General features: G+C 45.3%; 1 protein-coding gene across 3 annotated transcripts in view; it reads right to left on the reverse strand.

Annotated features, from left to right (window-relative positions):
• Nucleotides 1-20,971, reverse strand: part of SFSWAP (splicing factor SWAP) — an 82,213-nt gene that overhangs the window by 14,382 nt on the left and 46,860 nt on the right. For 2 of the 3 annotated variants that reach the window (XM_019942356.3, XM_019942375.3), the window contains one exon: nucleotides 3,905-4,170. In XM_019942356.3, the coding sequence (XP_019797915.1) occupies nucleotides 3,905-4,170 (266 nt within the window). Of the gene's footprint in view, nucleotides 1-3,900; nucleotides 4,171-20,971 lie in introns of all 3 variants that reach the window. The other variant, XM_019942391.3, reaches the window with a different exon arrangement.

Below are 20,971 nucleotides of genomic sequence, written 5' to 3' on the forward strand. Positions count from 1 at the left end.
CCCAATTTTGCCCGCCTGAGTTCTTTTTGAACATTAAATAGAGCACTTGCAAAAGTCACATTAACCCCCCAGCTCCCAGGCCCCTCCCCGAGTGAAAGCCCTGAGGGAGCCTGACCTCTGGAAGCCACACGGGGGGCCCCTGGCCCTCCTCCACATAGAGCACCTCACACCGCGGGGCTGCAGAGTTCCACCCAGAATCCCCCCAACCTCAGAACAAGCGAAACCAACCCCCCACCAACTAACCAACTATACGACGCTGCAGGTGATCTCATCAAAAGCCTTACAAACAAGCTGAATTTCAAGCTTTAGTCTCATCGAGCTTTGTTTTAAAATACCTACACTGTTACAAGTGGATTTTAATTTTAGGCAGTGAATTGCACGAGTACATCTTCATCCATTAAGGTATAAAACCTAATGTGATATAAAAGCAGAAGACAACAGAGAAAGAAGCCTTCTACTTTAATCAGTGTTGATTTAAAAGACACCAAATACTGTCTTTCGGTAATCACTGTGCTTTCTGAGAAGCAAAAGACTGATTTCCAAAACTAAAAATTTTCCTATGACAAATTCACCTTTGGAGAGCCAGAGTCATCTATAATTTAGACATATTTGATAAATGGGACTTCAACCATACGAGCATTAACATATTAACATAAAAATTACTTATGACATAAAAGCTTTTTAATCTTAACTTTCTATATTTTATACAGGATTTCAGTAATTTAATATACAAGAGAAAATATATTTCAACTGTAATATCCTACAACAAGTAGAAAGAAATAGTAACAAAAGTCATTTTACTTGGAGCTGGCGGTAGTCTTTTTAAAACAAATGATTAAGTTGTGTCAGGCCCAAGAAACAAGTCTTATATATCCTATGCAGACATTATGTCTGTCATGGGTTAGTCTATCTGGAAAGACAGATAGTTAAAGAGAAAATTATGACAGTATCATTAGCAGCTGGTTAAAATTTAAATTTCTTTTTTTTATACTTCAAACAATTCATATCACCAAGAATACCAACCTCTTTCATTTTATAAGATTATTTTATAAATCCAGTTGGATCCCTAGAAATTATTAGTGTGAGCCTGGATTAAGAAAGCAGGTCTGTAACCAGCTTAAGAAAAAAGGCAGTATTATCAAATAAAACTCACTCTTCTCAGAAATAAGAGCCGAAGCAGGATTCTACCTGGTGAAGGTGACTTATCCGACTTATGTCCCCAGGGCCCAGAGACCCACCACGAGACAGCTGGTCTCTCCTCCGTACCTCCGATCAGAGACCTGCAACCCGCCTCTGGGCCCTGAGCTCAGAGGTGGTCTGATTTCAAGGAGCGTCACTGCCACATATAAGCTGTCAAGGCAAATACTCCTGGACAAACACTTTGAAGGTTTGGTTTTATAATATTATTTTAAAAATATTTTATAATAAAGTTGCACTCTGCCTTGACATTTTATCTAAACTGCAAAATCAAACATCTGACTTATTTAGTGAACTTAAGTCAGCTGATTTAAATCAAATTAACTAAAAGTATCACACAGATACTATTGAGATTAAAAAAAATGTTTGGGAGTTATGAAAATACTCATCTCTTTTTACAAACATTTTAACTATAGGTCAAATTAAGGTAAAATTGATGGTTTGCCATCACAGAACTCACACTAAAAATTTTTTGAACTTAACTTTTTCTTTTAACTGAAAATTACAAACTAAGGATTAGGAATTTGCTTCCTGCAGTTGTCAGCACTGAATATATGAGAACAATATAAAATATACTTGAATATAAAATCTGTAAATCTATTCTAAAATAAAAAAAAATTTAAATGTATTAAAATAACATACAAAATGACTTACTATTATATATAGATAGTCAATAAATATCACACAAATCCTAGAAAGTTAGAATTCCAAGTGTTTCACGAACACTTCCAGTTCTGAACAGACCAACCTGGGGGAAAGGTCTGTGGCCATCAAATCTGACCAGACAGGCTCACTTCAGTACTAGACACCGGCACCTACTGTATGCGCTGAGCACTCACCATGAAAACCTACTCATTTCTTACCCTGGGAAACAATCTAAGGAATCCTGAGAGTTACCAGTCCCCTAGATGGGGGTTTATGAATGCATTTTACTCTCTTCTCTTTGAGCCCTGGAATAAAGGCTAACTAGGAAGAATTTTACTGGGTATGTTATTACTCAGAGGGCTTGTACAGGCCTATTTATTTATTTCCACTATATAACGTTATAAGAAATTTTTTCAAGTAAGAAACTTTAAAAAGTTTTGATATATACATACAAGTTTCTGGGGACTTTCAAAAATTGAAAATATGTCAGCAAAGTTGTTCATTTAGTTAAACAACAACAAGCTCTGTGTGTGTGTGTGTCTGTCTGTGTGTCTGTGTGTGTGTGTGTGTGTGTGTGTGTGTGTGTGAGAGAGAGAGGGAGGGGGAGAGGGAGAGAGAGAGAGAGAGAGAGAGAGAGAGAGGAGTGATGGAACGTCTAAAGAACTAGCAAAAACGCAGAAAGCGGGACTTCCCTGGTGGTGCAGTGGTTAAGAATCCACCTGCCAACGCAGGGGACACGGGTTTGAGACCCGGTCCGGGAAGATCCCACATGCCGCGGAGCAACTAAGCCCGTGCGCCACAACTACTGAGCCTGTGCTCTAGAGCCTGCGAGCGACAACTACTGAAGCCCGCATGCCACAACTGCTGAAGCCCGTGCTCCACAGCAAGAGAAGCCACAGCAATGAGAAGCCCGCACACCTCAACCAAGAGTAGGCCCCGCTCACCACAACTAGAGAAAGCCCGCGTGCAGCAACAAAGACCAATGCAGCCAAAAATAAATAAATAAATTTATTAAAAAGAAATGCAGAGAGCCAAAGATCAAATTTATTCTAATTTCATTGTAGACAAGTGTAAATACTTGTCAAGCCTTTAAGGTCTGGTCTGGGTAAAAATAGAGAAAGCATTGTTGTTCTAGGATATATTTAAGACAGGCAGATGTGTATACAAGTACACTTTTTTTTTAAACATTAAAAAATAAAAAGTATAGGGCACCTGCATTTTTCCCACGGAAAGGAAAGAACTAACAGCAGCTGGAGAAGAAGAACTAGATCAGTACAAGTGCTGTGCTAAAGAGAAACTGAGAGAAGTCCAATCAATGTTCAGTAATAAATCACAAGGCATGAAGTAAGTTTTAAAATTAAAAATTTGCTTTCCTGAACCTCCTGCAAGCCAGGTGCTTTAAGAAAAAGAAAAATACCTGCTTTACTAAGCAGCAAATTCTGTGATGCTTACAGGTTTTCATGTTTATTACTTCTGTTGCCTGAAATGTTAAGCTGCTTCCTCAAAAGCTGGCTCCTTGTAAAGGTGGTTTTGGGTTGAACAGTGACTGTGGGTGAGAGGTTTGGAGAAGCAAATTAATCGAGAAAACAGATGTGTGCCACTGTGCTCCCTCCTTTATGTGCACTTGTAGGTGCTGTGCCAGGGAAGCTGAACACAGCCGAAGTACAAATCCTCCTGCTTCGCCATCTGCACATTCACAAGGAGTTAGCCTGGGAAAGCCTGCTCGTTCACACCAAGCAAAAGACCCCCAACCTGTGGATCTTCCACCCATTTCAGCCGATACGCTAGGCTTGCTTCTAAGACCTGTTAAAACGTAAATACCTCTATTTTTTAAAAACCCTGGCAGTAGCTGATGAACCTTAGGAAGTCAGGTTAAAAAAATATTTTGAAAAGACCTTATTTGGGTTGGCAGGGCGCATCTCTCATCAACACACGCAGGTGTGTGGGTCTGTGCTTACGGGGAGCTGGTCTAGGGAGGCCCCACCCAGCTCTGCTGGTGAGCAGGTGCGGGGGTCTGCACCCACACCAGATGCACGGCCGCGAGGGCGCCCTGCACACCCACCTCGAGCGCCGTGCTGTCCGATAGGCACTGGGAAGACAATGCTTTGCTTTCGAGTGGGATCTAGACCTGGACTTGGATGACGAATGGTACTTGGGAGAGCGTGATCTTGTTCGAGACCGTTTTTTGTGCTTTTTCTTTTTCCTCTCTCTCTCTTCTTCTCTCGGCGGGTCTTTGCTTTTGCTTGAGCGCCCTTCCGGAGGCTTAATGTCTAAAGTGGGCAGAGGTCTGCCTCCGGCCAGTAGAGGGCAGGACACAGTACTGGCTTCCTGGGAACAGAAGCAAACGTCTGGATGTTAACAGGGAAAATGCGACATTTAAAAATGTATGTTTATAAGCTTCCGACTTTGGGGCCCTCTCACCAGTAACAAACCAACACCTCCTAGAGCGGACCACGCCTCCCTCTGTGGTGCTAAAAACCCTGCCCTGGCATCTTAGGGAGAATGACGGCTCCTTCGAAGTCAAGAGCTGAATGCCCACCTCTCCCGGCCGAGCCTTCCCGTGCAGGGTTCCCCCCAAAGCCTGCTGCGCTGCGGCAGCTGGATTTGGCGAAAGGAACGCGGCACGAAGGGCACTGTGTTAGGAAAAGAGCCCCGCTTGCTCTTTCGTAAATAATTGTGACCTTCCACCGAAAAGGAGATTCCTCTAGTATCGCGTTTTGATGAACCTCTGCTCTGCCTGAACCAAAAGAGGTTCCTCTTTGATTTTTAAAAAACTCTTTGTCACAAGGAAAATACATTTCTCTCCTTCTTTCTTTGTACCTGTGTGAGGGGATGGATGTTAACTCCTAACTCCTACTAACTTACTGTGGCAGTTATTTTGTTCTATATGTAAGTGAGATCATGCTGTGTACCTTGAACACACAATGCTGTGTGTCAACTGCTAACCAGAAAACTGTCACTCGCCATCTGCTCTACAAGGATGAAGACACTGGCCACTGCCGTCGCTGACCTCTGACACCCCCTGAAAGGAGCTCTGGGTGGAGATCAGGAAGGAGGCCCTCGGTGCTCTGGGGAAAACTGGCAGAACAGATCTTCATATAGTTAGAGATTTTCAGGGGAAGACGTTAAGAGCCCAATTCTAGTATTTCCTCATGTCTAGAAAAGCACTAACATCATTAATGGAGACACCTGCTCCTCGTGACGCGCAGCCACCTTCTGCCAAGATGTGTGCTCGCCTGCACGCACCCCCTCACCAGAGTCACTTATCTACTGACCCCCGGCCCCCAACCTCTGCGGAGCAGTTCCTCGGCGCTCCTGAGAGGCTGTCTCCTGGGCTGTCATCCTCATGTTGCCCCAAAGAAAACTTAACTCACAACTCTCACGTTGTGCACTTTTTTTCCATTGACACAATTATATCTCAGTAAAACTGAAAGAAAAAAATAAAGCCACTAATGGGAATCACAAACAAGATAATCCCATCAGCGCAAGTCAGCCGTGCCCCACACATGTGAACGCACCACACCACGGTACCGCACTTAGTAAGTTATCAGTCATCCTCAGAAACTCTTTACCCAAGCATGACAGACACACAGAAGAGTGCACAGGCCTTCAGGACGCTGCCTGCTAAACTCTCACGGTGGGACACCAGCACACACATCAAGAAGCCACCACCCTCAGCGCTGTGGCATCCAGAGCACGCCCATCGCTGGGACTTTACTGTAAAGTGCTGGAGACGCACACCTGAGGACCACATCGCACTCTACGATGACAGGAATGATAAGCTGCCTGCATGGCCATCAGAAGGGTGCACTCCTGGCTCACTATGGTCCATCCCAGCAGTGAGTCAGTACAAACCAGCTTGAAAGAATGATGTGGTGACATCCTATTTTTATTGACGTTAACACCTGTCCACATCACGTTGTAAGATGAAAAAATGAAAAACCCCAACAAACCCAGAACTCCAAAAACCCACCACCGGTATTTTACACTTGCAGCTGTGGCCACCCACCTGCAGCCCTTCCCCTTGTCCTGAGAAAAGTCATTTCCTCAATTCATTTACATGAGTTTTAACTACAGCCAGTAAATACCACACGAGCCAGTAAATACCACACGCAGAGATATATCGAGATATCTGCAATGTGTCACTTTGTGCCTCGGAGGATTCAGCTGTAAGGTTTACGGAAAACAACCCCAGGCAGGGGCTGTGGCCCGGCCCCGTCTCGTGGGCCGCGTGGACGCTGGCTGCTGTCGGGTGCTGGGCTCTAGCAGGACCGGCCTCCCCTCTCTTCTCCGCAGGTCCATTTGGACAAGGCCAACTGGATGAGGGAAAACAACACTTTGTGCAAATGGTTCTTCTAAAGTTGCGCTTCTTGCCCTGGCGGTGCTCCTGCGGCCGGACGAGGATGCCACCCTGGGTTAGGGGTCAGGGCTGCGACCCGAGGGCAGTGCTCTGCCTGCCTACTGTTTACACTCACAACACCGTCTCTCACACCTTCCCTTCCTTGTGAGCTGAGAGGCAGCAGGGCCGAGAATCGCTCAAGAACAGTAGAACAGTGCGCTCTGTTCCCAAAGCAGTTTGCTCTCTGTAGCCGGGGCCACCGCAGGACGGGGGGGTGCACGGGCCGCCTGCCGCTCCTGGCTGGCTTCGCTCGTCTCCTCCGTGTCAGCGCTGCCCAGTTCATTTTTAAGGCTCTGCCTAAATTGTCTCCAGGGAACCCAGTTCATCGTGAGACAGTTCTTCCTATCAAAAAGGTCTCTCTCACTTCAAATTCTTTTAGTGCAATAATATTTTTTGGGTTACATTTAAAAATAATTGGTTGTTGTTCAACAATTCTAACATGTAGAAATGAACCTTTACTTCTAAGAACACCTAACTCCCACTCTGGCACTCCATAAACTTATATACAAAATGATATGTTAAGACTGAAATAAATAAAATGTAGTGGCCTTTCTAACTTTAAAGGCTGGCGGAAGGGAAGTGCTGGCTGTGCCGCCAGCCGCGCTGCCTAGTAGAGAACCCTGTTGCCGCTCGGCTGCAAGAACCAGCTTTTAGTGCATTTAAAAATCCCAGTAACTGTGGACTCTGAATGAGGAATATACACATCGCACGAACAAGGAGACGGAAGTAGGGGTAAGAGGCGCCAGCGAGCACTTCCACGCCGGATGCGCGAGGCCTCCAGCAACGGGGAGTTAGTGGTCACGGCCCCAGGAGCCACAGGGCAGTCAGGGCTGCTGCGGAGATTTTCCCCGGAGAAGCAGAGACAGTCTATTTTAGGAGAACTGAGACATGGTTTCCATGCCTTATCTAAGTGGTTTGTTGAGTGAGGAGAAACACAGAATGGCTGTCTTTCTCCCTCAGGGTTCTCCCTTCCTGCACATGAGGACAGAACCACGGTACTAATTAGTGATGATTAGTGCTGCACTAAACGGGGGAGAGATGGGAAAACACGCCCCCCATGATGGACGTCTGCAAAGGATAAGAACCAGGTGGACGAGGCACACTGCAGGCGGCCAGTCCAGGACAACAGGAGAGGGTGAGTGGCAGCTTATTAGATGAATTCCTATTTATACGTTATTGCCAACCTGGTAATTTGTACCTCTGAACTTTATTACTGCTTCTTTTGCCTTTATCCTAACTAACGCCCGTCATTAGGAATACTTATTTCACCACTGTGATTATAGTTTAGTACTTCATTTTGAGGCGAGGGAATAAGTGAATCAATATATTCAAAATATAACTCGTAATTAGGTCATGGGGTCTATTTATTCCAATAAAATGATTGATTACCCTTCACCATTAAAGTGAAAATCAGCAACTGAGGTGGGGGGCCTTGGCTGGGCTGAATTAAGATGATGCATTGTGACGACCTCACTGTTTTTCTCAGCCTAAAAGTACTAAGAGGATATTAAAAAAAACCCCGGCAGTTAGACTTGAGAATAAGAAAAAAAAAAAGGATAACCAATCCCACACGCCCAGGGGCAGCCCCCCAACAATGGTGACCCCAGGGGCAGGCTGTCTGTGCCAGCACGTCTCGGGGTCCTGAGATGTACGCTCTCCCCAACACGGCTCCACATCTGAAACCAAGCAACCTCATGACGCGTCCCACCACGCAGGGCGGTGGCTCTCGTGACGACCGCACCAGGGGGAAGCAGGCGCGGGTCACGCCCTTCATGCAGGGTGAGGCTGAAGAGACTTGCAGGCCGCCCGCACTGCCAGACAGGACGGCTGGATGCAGGAGCTCTACCCAAACACAAGCCGAAGGGCCTGGCCTGCCCGGGCCTCCAGGGCTGCTCAGAGGCAGGGCTCCGGTATGTCCAGGCTCGGGGAGCGGCCAGCACCTGGGACACGTCAGGACAGGCGTGTGTTCTGGCCTCTTCAACTACACCCAAGGCGTTCCTGGGTGCACAGCTGGCGCAGGGGGCACGGACTCAACAACACAGAGGGGTGGTTCGTGGATATTAACGACATGAGCCACAGAACTATTTCAGGAAAACATCACTCGGGCTGTTCAGAAAAGCGTGGTGGCCCCCTGCTCTCTGCAGCCCGGCACCCTCTCCCCTACTTGCAAGAACACCGTTGATGTGGACAATGGCCCTTCCTGCCCTCTCAGTGCGTGAATTCCGCATGAAGATCTCCAGCTGAAGCCGAAGACAGACCAGAACATTCTGCTCTCCCCGGCCACCTTGCTACGTTGAGGGAGAAGCACATGACCCGAGTCTGGCCCAGGTCAACAGATTCAAGACCAGGCTGAGCGGGGCGGGGCTGCGGAGTGAGGCACTGAGACAGGGGCCGGAGGGAGCAGAGCTGCGGAGCTCAGCCCGCCCAGGAGGCTGAGCTTGCAGAGGAACCCTCGAGACCTACGTGAGCCCCAAGCACGCTGCGCCCCCCTCACAACTCAGAAAGTGAACCCAACTAGTTACTGGACTTGCTTAAGTCATTTGGGGGCAGTCGGGTGGTTTTCTAGCACGTGTAATCAGGGCCCTGACTGATGCAGCAATCCAGGCTTTCAAACGACTGGAAAAGAGATTTAAATACCCAGCTAGCTCTGTAATCTAGACCTGGCTGCAGTGACGGAAACGTACTGCTTCTGCACTGCCCCCACTGCAGTTAGCTACCAGCCATGTGCGGCTACTGAGCGCTTGAGACGCGGCCAGTGTGATCAGGGACCTGATCCTCAATGTTAATTGAGTGAAGCTGAGACTGCCACGTGTGGCTGGCGGCCACACTGCACAGTGCACGCCCGGAAGGAGTCAATGGCCCTGCTAATTTGTACTATAAATTATACGAAAACCCCAAGACCAAGTCACTGCTGAGTCAACACCCTCCCTGCAGCCCCACACCTCCCTTGTCTAGTTTCTGAAGGCGCCTGGCTGAGGCTCTGCACAGGGTGACCCGTGAGGAGCTGCCTGTGATGCCCGCGGGGGACACAGCAACAGAGCCGTGCGGCAACCAGTGTCCAACAAGCAAAGCGGCCTTTTGGGGATGGAATGTTAATACTCCAGCAAAAATGATCAGAGCACAGATCATCATGGGGTAGAAGAACACACAGGTTGGTCTGAGTCATGACTGGCAAAATCAGGAAGGAACATGAGAAAGATTAGTCATTTATAAGAGTATTTAAGGGCTTCCCTAGTGGCACAGTGGTTAGGAATCCGCCTACCAATGCAGGGGACACGGGTTTGAGCCCTGGTCCGGGAAGATCCCACGTGCTGCGGAGCAACTAAGCCGGTGCGCCACAACTACTGCGCCTGCACTCTAGAGCCCCTGAGCCACAACTACTGAGCCCACGAGCCACAGCTACTGAATCCCACGTGCCTAGAGCCCGTGTTCCGTAACAAGAGAAGCCACCGCAATGAGAAGCCCACGCACCACAATGAAGAGCAGCCCCCGCTCGCCGCAACTAGAGAAAGCCCGCGTGCAGCAACGAAGAACCAACGCAGCCAAAACTAAATAAAATAAGTAAATAAAAAAAAAAAAGAGTATTTAAAAACTTGTGCCCCTTATTTTGGTAACAGTGGGAAACAATACTGATCAGTCTTTGATCACAATAAAGTATTTGTCAACAAAGTAGCACACAAACTAGCAACTATTATTTCCTGCTGTGGGAAAATAAATTGCTCAAAAGCAGACTAACATACATTTTAAAATAAAATCTTATTTCTGAAGTAACACTACATTAACCACTAAATGGGATAATTATATAAAGGACTCAAGATATATTATACGTTTGAAATCAGACTTTGAAACGCATCCTCTAAAACCGCATTTGCAAATGTCTACCAGTGCACATCGAGCCAGAGTCTCCCCAGTCGACCTCACAGGCAGGGCAATCGCCCAGATCTGACTGCTGAGGCCTCTTTCCAGATGACCCTCTCCTGCCCTCTAATCAGCTGTGCCCGCTCAGAGTGCTGTTGCCGCCGTATCCACATTCTTCCGTGGAAACGTACTGCAGCGGTTCAGCCTCTGCAGACCTGTCCCCATCGCCGTGCTGGTTCTGCCCCTTCCTCCACAGACCCTTCATTCAGTGCGGGGTTGGGCCAATCACTGCTGCCTGCGCAGGCTTCCCCTGCCTCTGCAGCTTGTGGGTCTTTGGCCCCAGAGTGCCCTCGCCCCCGTCACCTCTCCAAATGACCATGGTTCCCCAAGACCCTGCTCTGTCCCCAAGCACTCTACGGACCCTGCCCTGGGCCGCCTCTGCTGTCCTGGGGGCCCGGCGCCCTCACCCTCTTGCTCAGAGCTGCTCTGTGCCCCGCAGGGCTGACCTGGTGGAAATGTCCATGGGCAGATGCCAACCACACGAATGCGACTGGTCACGGAATAAGAGACAGGCTTCTAATTCACATCCCAAAGCGCCCTGAATATAACAGAGGCTCAACAAACATGGGCTGATTTTTGTTCCCCTTTCCTTTTCAAACTCTTGTTGGACCTGTAAACTTGGCAGGATCATTAACTTGAAAAAATTACTGTTATCTAAACAATGTCTTGAAGTCTGTTGTTACCACGTAAATGACGGCATGATTCAACAGGGATTCAATTCAAGACTTCTGATTTCTCTTTGTTTTGAATTAAGAGCACAAACAAACACACACCAGAAATGGGATGGTATATACACAGATTTCTAAGTACTACTTATGAATAGTGTTTTAAATATTTTATATACTGCTTACAAATTTAACATACTAGTATCTGTCCACATCAATAAACACACTCCAAGGCATCATTAAAAGTTATACCTGAGTATGTAAAAATCACCTCTCCTAAGAGGTCGATGGAACCGAACAGACAACCATGCACTAACAGAGCATGTACAGCTGGGACTGAGTGTATAATAAAGGGGCCCTTGAACTAGTGCAAAAAGATGTGTGATTTAGTGGGTTGTGTTGTGTCTAGCTATATGCTCCCCAGAATGAAATAAATTCCCAGTGGGGCAGATTAAAAGACAAAAAGGAAACTGTTGGTAACTCTAGTGATACAGAGCTAACACAAAACAGGAGAGAAAAGCCAGCCAGCCAGGAGAAAAGTAAAGGCTATGGAAGGGGTTCACAGCAGGGGAATAAAAAGGCCACAAAACCCGTGAAAAGTTACTCAGTTAACACCTATAATTAAAATATGTAGGTTAAACCAAACAGATACCATCTTTTCCTATCTATCAGACTCACAGAATTAAGGTGATGACAGCCAGTGACGGCAGGGCGTGAAGACAGTTACATTCACGCACCACAGAGACAAACAAAACGAAAACAAACCCCCCCCCCCAAACTGCTATAATCGTTCCAGGCACTAATTTAGCAATAAAATAAATTTAAAAAATTTTAAATCTGAAATTTAAAAATCAATTCCACAGTCAGGGATTTATGCCGTGGATATACTCCCCTCAGTGAGCACAGAAGGCTTAAAGCAGCACTGCTGTAACAGTAAAACCCCAGGAGCGGCTCGCGTTTCCACCAGCAGGGAGGGGTGAACCAAGTACGGCACAGGCAGGCGGTGCCTGATTTCAGGACTGATGTATGCAAGGACTGACAGTCACTCATCCTGTAAACAGTTACCAAGTGTCTATTACACACGAGGCACTACTCTGGCATTGATATGGAAAGATCCCTAGCAGAAGTGAAAAGAATCGAGATACCAGAATATGGACAGGGCACAGTCCTATTATTGTAATATTCAAAATCTGTTCCTAACTAAATAGGATGACGGGCGCCAGGGGCCTGGAGAGGGGAGTGGGGAGCTGGGGTTTAACGCGGACAGCTTCAGTTTGGGAAGATGGAGACGTTCTGGAGATGGACGGTGGGGATGGCTTCACAACAATATGAATGTACTTAATGCCCCTGAACTATATGCTTAAAAAGCGTTAAAATGATAAACTGCATGTATATTTTACGCAATAAAAAATGAATTAAAAACGGATACTTTGGAGACGGCGGGGAAGATGGCGGAAGAGTAAGACACGGAGATCACCTTTCTCCCCACAGATACACCAGAAATACATCTACACGTGGAACAACTCCTACAGAACACCTACTGAACGCTGGCAGAAGACCTCAGACCTCCCAAAAGGCAAGAAACTCCCCACGTACCTGGGTAGGGCAAAAGAAAAAAGAAAAAACAGAGACAAAAGAATAGGTACAGGACCGGCACCACGGAGGTGCAGGGAGGAGCAGGGCGGAGACTGCGGATGGCGGAGGGGGAAAGCTTCGGAGACGTGGAGGAGAGCAACAGGGGTGCGGAAGGCAAAGCGGGGAGATTCCCGCACAGAGGATCGGTGCCCACCAGCACTCACCAGCCCGAGAGGCTTATCTGCTCACCCCCCGGGGCTGGTGGGGCTGGGAGCTGAGGCTCGGGCTTTGGTCGGAGTGCAGGGAGAGGACTGGGGTTGGCGGCGTCAACACAGCCTGCAGGGGGTTAGTGCGCCACGGCTGGCCGGGAGGGAGTCCGGGGAAAAGTCTGGACCTGCCGAAGAGGCAAGAGACTTTTTCTTGCCTCTTTGTTTCCTGGTGCGCGAGGAGAGGGGATTAAGAGCGCTGCTTAAAGGAGCTCCAGAGACGGGCGCGAGCCGTGGCTATCAGCGCGGACCCCAGAGACGGGCATGAGACGCTAAGGCTGCTGCTGCCGCCAAGAAGCCTGTGTGCGAGCACAGGTCACTATCCACACCCCCTCCCGGGAGGCCGTGCAGCCCGCCACTGCCAGGGTCCTGGGATCCAGGGACAACTTCCCCGGGAGAACTCACGGCGCGCCTCAGGCTGGTGCAACGTCACGCCGGCCTCTGCCGCCGCAGGCTCGCCCCGCATCGTGCCCCTCCCTCTCCCCCCGGCCTGAGTGAGCCGGAGCCCCCAAATCAGCGGCTCCGTTTTTTTTCTTATATTATTTTAAAATAATATCCTAGCAAATTCTACCACCATTTGAGTGATTAATAAAAAATAAAACTTTCATTTATTTTCTAGCACCTGAAAACATCTCTAAACCTTTCAACTGAAGTATGTATAGATGAATGTGCAGACCAAAGTAAAAGCATCAAGATAATTATATTTAAAAATGAGTCAGGATTAAAGGCGATGTCCTCCTTTTTAAAAGCATATTGCAGTATTCCAAGTACATATCCTTACTCTCAGCGGCTCCTTTAACCCCGTCCTATGTGAGTGAAGAACACACGCCCTCCTGCGACCTACGCGCAGAGGCGGGGCCAAATCCAAAGCTGAGCCCCCCAGCTGTGCGAACAAAGAAGAGAAAGGGAGGGAAATCTCTCCCAGCAGCCTCAGGAGCAGCGGATTAAAGCTCCACAAGCAACCTGATGTACCCTGCATCTGTGGAATACCTGAATAGACAACGAATCATCCCAAATTCAGGAGGTGGACTTTGAGAGCAAGATTTATGATTTTTTCCCCTTTTCCTCTTTTTGTGAGTGTGTATGTGTATGCTTCTGTGTGAGATTTTGTCTGTATAGCTTTGCTTTCACCATTTGTCCTAGGGTTCTATCTGTCCGTTTATTTTTACTTAAAAAATTTTTTTTCTTAATATTTTTTATTTTAATAACTTTATTTTATTTTATCTTACTTTATTTTATTTTCTTTTTTCCTCCCTCCCTCCCTCCCTCCTTTTTCTCCCTTTTATTCTGAGCGTGTGGATGAAAGGCTCTTGGTGCTGCAGCCAGGAGTCAGTGCTGTGCCTCTGAGGTGGCAGAGCCAACTTCAGGACACTGGTCCACAAGAGACCTCCCAGCTCCACGTAATATCAAATGGCGAAAATCTCCCAGAGATCTCCATCTCAACACCAACACCCAGCTTCACTCAACAACCAGCAACTACAGTGCTGGACACCCTATGCCAAACAACTAGCAAGACAGGAACACAACCCCACCCATTAGCAGAGAGGCTGCCTAAAATCATAATAAGTCCACAGACACCCCAAAACACACCACCAGATGTGGACCTGCCCACCAGAAAGACAAGATTCAGCCTCATCCACCAGAACACAGGCACCAGTCCCCTCCACCAGGAAGCCTACACAACCCACTGAACCAACTTTAGCCACTGGGGACAGACACCAAAAACAATGGGAACTACGAACCTGCAGCCTGCAAAAAGGAGACCCCAAACACAGTAAGTTAAGCAAAATGGGAAGACAGAGAGACACACAGCAGATGGTGAAGCAAGATAAAAACCCACCAGACCTAACAAATGAAGAGGAAATAGGCAGTCTACCTGAAAAAGAATTCAGAATAATGATAGTAAAGATGATCCAAAATCTTGGAAATAGAATAGAGAAAACGCAAGAAACTGTAACAAGGACCTAGAAGAACTAAAGATGAAACAAGCAATGACGAACAACACAATAAATGAAATTAAAAATACTCTAGAAGGGATCAATAGCAGAATAACTAAGGCAGAAGAACGGATAAATGACCGGGAAGATAAAATAGTGGAAATAACTACTGCAGAGCAGAATAAAGAAAAAAGAATGAAAAGAATTGAGGACAGTCTCAGAGACCTCTGGGACAACATTAAATGCACCAACATTCGAATTATAGGGGTCCCAGAAGAAGAAGAGAAAATATTTGAAGAGATTACAGTTGAAAACTTCCCTAATATGGGAAAGGAAATAGTTAACCAAGTCAGGAAACACAGAGAGTCCCATACAGGGTAAATCCAAGGAGAAACACACCAAGACACATATTAATCAAACTGTCAAAAATTAAATACAAAGAAAACATATTAAAAGCAGCAAGGGAAAAACAACAAATAACACACAAGGGAATCCCCATAAGGTTACCAGCTGATCTTTCAGCAGAAACTGTGCAAGCCAGAAGGGACTGGCAGGACATATGTGAAGTGATGAAGGAGAAAAACCTACAAGCAAGATTACTCTACCCAGCAAGGATCTCATTCAGATTTGATGGAGAAATTAAAACCTTTACAGACAAGCAAAAGCTGAGCGAGTTCAGCACCACCAAACCAGCTTTACAACAAATGCTAAAGGACCTTCTCCAGGCAAGAAACACAAGAGAAGGAAAAGACCTACAATAACAAACCCAAAACAATTAAGAAAATGGGAATAGGAACATACATATTGATAATTACCTTAAATGTAAATGGATTAAATACTCCCACCAAAAGACACAGACTGGCTGAATGGATACAAAAACAAGACCCATATATATGCTGTCTACAAGAGACCCACTTCAGACCTAGAGACACATACAGACTGAAAGCGAGGGGATAGAAAAAGATATTCCATGCAAATGGAAACCAAAAGAAAGCTGGAGTAGCAATTCTCATATCAGACAAAATAGACTTTAAAATAAAGAATATTACAAGAGACAAAGAAGGACACTACATAATGATCAAGGGATCAATCCAAGAAGATATAACAATTGTAAATATTTATGCACCCAACATAGGAGCACCTCAATACATAAGGCAAATACTAACAGCCATAAAAGGGGAAATCAACAGTAACACATTCATAGTAGGGGACTTTAACACCCCACTTTCACCAATGGACAGATCATCCAAAATGGAAATAAATAAGGAAACACAAGCTTTAAATGACACATTAAACAAGATGGACTTAATTGATATTTATAGGACACTCCATCCAAAAACAACAGAATACATTTTTCTCAAGTGCTCATGGAACATTCTCCAGGACAGATCATATCTTGGGTCACAAATCAAGCCTTGGTAAATTTAAGAAAATTGAAATTGTATCGAGTATCTTTTCCAACCACAATGCTATGAGACTAGATATCAATTACAGGAAAAGATCTGTAAAAAATACAAACACATGGAGGCTAAACAATACACTACTTAATAACGAAGTGATCCCTGAAGAAATCAAAGAGGAAATTAAAAAATACCTAGAAACAAATGACAACGGAGACACGACGACCCAAAACCTATGGGATGCAGCAAAAGCAGTTCTAAGAGGGAAGTTTATAGCAATACAATCCTACCTTAAGAAACAGGAAACATCTCGAATAAACAACCTAACCTTGCACCTAAAGCAATTAGAGAAAGAAGAACCAAAAAACCCCAAAGTTAGCAGAAGGAAAGAAATCATAAAGATCAGATCAGAAATAAATGAAAAAGAAACGAAGGAAACGATAGTAAAGATCAATAAAACTAAAAGCTGGTTCTTTGAGAAGATAAACAAAATTGATAAACCATTTGCCAGACTCATCAAGAAAAAAAGAGAGAAGACTCAAATCAGTAGAATTAGAAATGAAAAAGAAGAAGTAACAACTGACACTGCAGAAATAGAAAAGATCATGAGAGATTACTACAAGGAACTCTATGCCAATAAAATGGACAACCTGGAAGAAATGGACAAATTCTTAGCAACGCACAACCTGGCAAGACTGAATCAGGAAGAAATAGAAAATAGGAACAGACCAATCATAAGCACTGAAATTGAAACTGTGATAAAAAATCTTCCAACAAACAAAAGCCCAGGACCAGATGGCTTCACAGGCGAATTCTATCAAATATTTAGAGAAGAGCTAACACCAACCCTTCTCAAACTCTTCCAAAATATAGCAGAGGGAGAAACACTCCCAAACTCATTATACAAGGCCACCATCACCCTGATACCAAAACCAGACAAGGATGTCACAGAGAAAGAAAACTACAGGCCAATATCACTGATGAACATAGATGCAAAAATCCTCAACAAAATACTAGCAAACAGAATCCAACAGCACATTAAGAGGATCATACACCATGATCAGGTGGGGTTTATTCCAGGAATGCAAGGATTCTTCAATATACGCAAATCAATCAATGTGATACACCATATTAACAAATTGAAGGAGAAAAACCATATGGTCATCGCAATAGATGCAGAGAAAGCTTTCGACAAAATTCAACACCCATTTATGATAAAAACTCTCCAGAAAGTAGGCAGAGAGGGAACTTTCCTCAACATAATAAAGGCCATATATGACAAACCCACAGCCAACATCGTCCTCAATGATGAAAAACTGAAAGCATTTCCACTAAGATCAGGAACAAGACAAGGTTGCCCACTCTCACCACTCTTATTCAACAGAGTTTTGGAAGTTCTAGCCACAGCAATCAGGGAAGAAAAGGAAATAAAAGGAATCCAAATCGGAAAAGAAGAAGTAAAGCTGTCACTGTTTGCAGATGACATGATACTATACACAGAGAATCCTAAAGATGCTACCAGAAAACTACTAGAGCTAATCAATGAATTTGGTAAAGTAGCAGGATACAAAATTAATGCACAGAAATCTCTGGCATTCCTATACACTAATGATGAAAAACCTGAAAGTGAAATCAAGAAAACACTCCCATTTACCACTGCAACAAAAAGAATAAAATATCTAGGAATAAACCTACCTAAGGAGACAAAAGACCTGTATGCAGAAAATTATAAGACACTGATGAAAGAAATTAAAGATGATACAAATAGATGGAGAGATATACCATGTTCTTGGATTGGAAGAATCAACATTGTGAAAATGACTCTACTACCCAAAGCAATCTACAGATTCAATTCAATCCCTATCAAACTACCAATGGCATTTTTCACAGAACTAGAACAAAAACTTTCACAATTTGTATGGAAACACAAAAGACTCCGAATAGCCAAAGCAATCTTGAGAAAGAAAAACGGAGCTGGAGGAATCAGGCTACTTGACTTCAGACTGTACTACAAAGCTACAGTAATCAAGACAGTATGGTACTGGCACAAACACAGAAATATAGATCAATGGAACAAGATAGAAAGCCCAGACATAAACCCACACACATATGGTCACCTTATCTTTGATAAAGGAGGCAAGAATATACAGTGGAGAAGAGACAGCCTCTTCAGTAAGTGGTGCTGGGAAAACTGGACAGCTACATGTAAAAGAAAGAAATTAGAACACTTCCTGACACCATACACAAAAATAAACTCAAAATGGATTAAAGACCCAAATGTAATGCCAGACACTATAAAACTCTTAGAGGAAAACATAGGCAGAACACTCTATGACATACATCACAGTAAGATCCTTTTTGACAACACCTCCTAGAGTAACGGAAATAAAACCAAAAATAAACAAATGGGACCTAATGAAACTTAAAAGCTTTTTGCACAGCAAAGGAAACCATAAAAAAGATGAAAAGACAACCCTCAGAATGGGAGAAAATATTTGCAAACGAAGCAACTGACAAAGGATTAATCTCCAAAATACACAAGCAGCTCATGCAGCTCAATATCCAAAAAACAAACAACCCAATCCAAAAATGGGCAGAAGACCTACATAGACATTTCTCCGAAGAAGATATACAGACTGCCAACAAACACATGAAAGGATGCTCAACATCACTAATTATCAGAGAAATGCAAATCAAAACTACAATGAGGTGTCACCTCACACCGGTCAGAATGGCCATCATCAAAAAATCTACAGACAATAAATGCTGGAGAGGGTATGGAGAAAAGGGAACCCGCTTATACTGTTGGGGGGAATGTAAACTGATACAGCCACTATGGAGAACAGTATGGAGGTTCCTTAAAAAACTAAAAATAGAACTACCATACGACCCAGCAATCCCACTCCTGGGCATAAACCCTGAGAAAACCATAATTCAAAGAGTCATGCACCCCAATGTTCACTGCAGCACTATTTACAAAAGCCAGGACATGGAAACAACCTAAATGCCCACCAACAGACAAACGGATAAAGAAGATGTGGTACATATATACAATGGAATATTACTCAGCCATAAAAAGAAACCAAACTGAGTTATTTGTAGTGAGGTGGATGGACCTAGTCTGTCATACAGAATGAAGTAAGTCACAAAGAGAAAAAGAAATACCGTATGCTAACACATATATATGGAATCTAAAAAAAAAAAAAAGGGTTCTGAAGAACCTAGGGGCAGGACAGGAATAAAGACGCAGATGTAGAGAATGGACTTGAGGACACGGGGAGGGGGAAGGGTATAAGCAAGGATGAAGTGAGAGAGTGGCATGGACATATATACACTACCAAACGTAAAATAGATAGCTAGTGGGAAGCAGCTGCATAGCACAGGGAGATCAGTTCGGTGCTTTGTGACCACCTAGAGGGGTGGGATAGGGAAGGTGGGAGGGAGACGCAAGAGGGAGGAGATATGGGGATATATGTATAGCTGATTCACTTTGTTATACAGCAGAAACTAACACAGCATTGTAAAACAATTATACTCCAATATAGATATTAAAAAAACCCAAAACAAACAAAAAGCCCACAGTTTTATTAGAAAATATAGATGCAACCATGTAACATAATGGGTTACAGTATCTATGTATGCAGATACCTTTTAATTAAGCCCTATATTCCCTGCGCAAATGACATCAAAACAATAAAGGAAATTAAAGTAGTCCACTCACACCCCTCCCATGTGGCAGCTCCCTCACCTTCTTAAGTTCCCTGCCTGCCCACACTATATGCGCGTTTTTACAGCTGCAGCCATAAACGTGGAGCTGTTCTGTACTCTGCCTCTCCCCCCTTTTCTATCTGTGGCGGTTATAGTGGCTGCATGTTTTCATCACTGCCCTGGCGCAGAGGTGCTCCCAAAGCCAGGGCATGACTGCAGGTGCTTTTCTGGGCCCGCCTGCCTTTGGCCTCCCCAGGCGGCCGCCTCCGGAAGCAGCACAGGGAAGCACGGAGGCGGCCAGGCCGGTGCTCCAGCAGGTGGCCGGGGGCCCAGGAGGATGGCAAGCGCGCCCAGTCTGCCAGCGCGCAGCCCACAGTCCACAGGCTCTCACGGAAGCTGGCATTCGTGCTCCCCAGCCTGATCCAGCTACCATTTTTGAGGTCTCCTGCCAGATTTGAATTTCAGACTGACTCCTGAGGTGAGAAAGCTGATTCGACCTTCAACAGAATGCTGAAAATCTGAACTTAGAATGCTGCTTTCCATGGAGAAACAAATAAACCAGTGGCTACATGCAGCAAAAATCAGTTTTTAGTAACGGCCTTAGACGCTCAGAAATGTCAACATAATTAAAGTAAAAAACGCGCAGCGCCCGTTCTACGTTACAGGAAAAAGGCAGCTGCGAAAGACGTTTGGGGACCCCTGGAGAAGCGGGGCAGGCCGTGTTCTGAGCAGCCCAACGCCCCACGCCCCACTGCCATGTGAAGGGAGGAAATGGGCCGGGGACTAAGCTGTGGTTCTACAGCTTAGGAAAGAGTTGTGAGCATCTGACCCTTTTAAGAGAAGACGACGGTAACCATATCTTACTTTTCTTTTTAATTAAAGTGCTGCTATTAACACAGACCCCTGAGTAAGGTTCTTGGCCGTCAGTGTGAGCTCAAGGGCCACTGCTGTGGCAGGAGCCTCACTGCTCTGGTGAGTCTGTCCAGGCCCGAGGCGGCCCTCACAGCCGAAGCTGTCCTGCAGCTCCTGGGAGGCTCATCACGAAGCACAGGCTCCCAGCCTGGGCCCAAAGGTCCGTGTCTGTGACACTGCACCCAGTATTTGGTGTGCATGTGCACTCAGGGAGTTTTCATCAGGTTCTTACTGACCCCAGCTATACAGTACAGACAGACCTCATTTTATTGTACTTCACAGATACCGCGTTTTTTTTTGTTGTCGTTGTTTGTTTTTTTTTACAAATTGAAGGTTTGTGGCAACTCTG

This window comes from Tursiops truncatus, chromosome 13 (genome assembly GCF_011762595.2).
Source record: "Tursiops truncatus isolate mTurTru1 chromosome 13, mTurTru1.mat.Y, whole genome shotgun sequence".
Taxonomy (NCBI): domain Eukaryota; kingdom Metazoa; phylum Chordata; class Mammalia; order Artiodactyla; family Delphinidae; genus Tursiops; species Tursiops truncatus.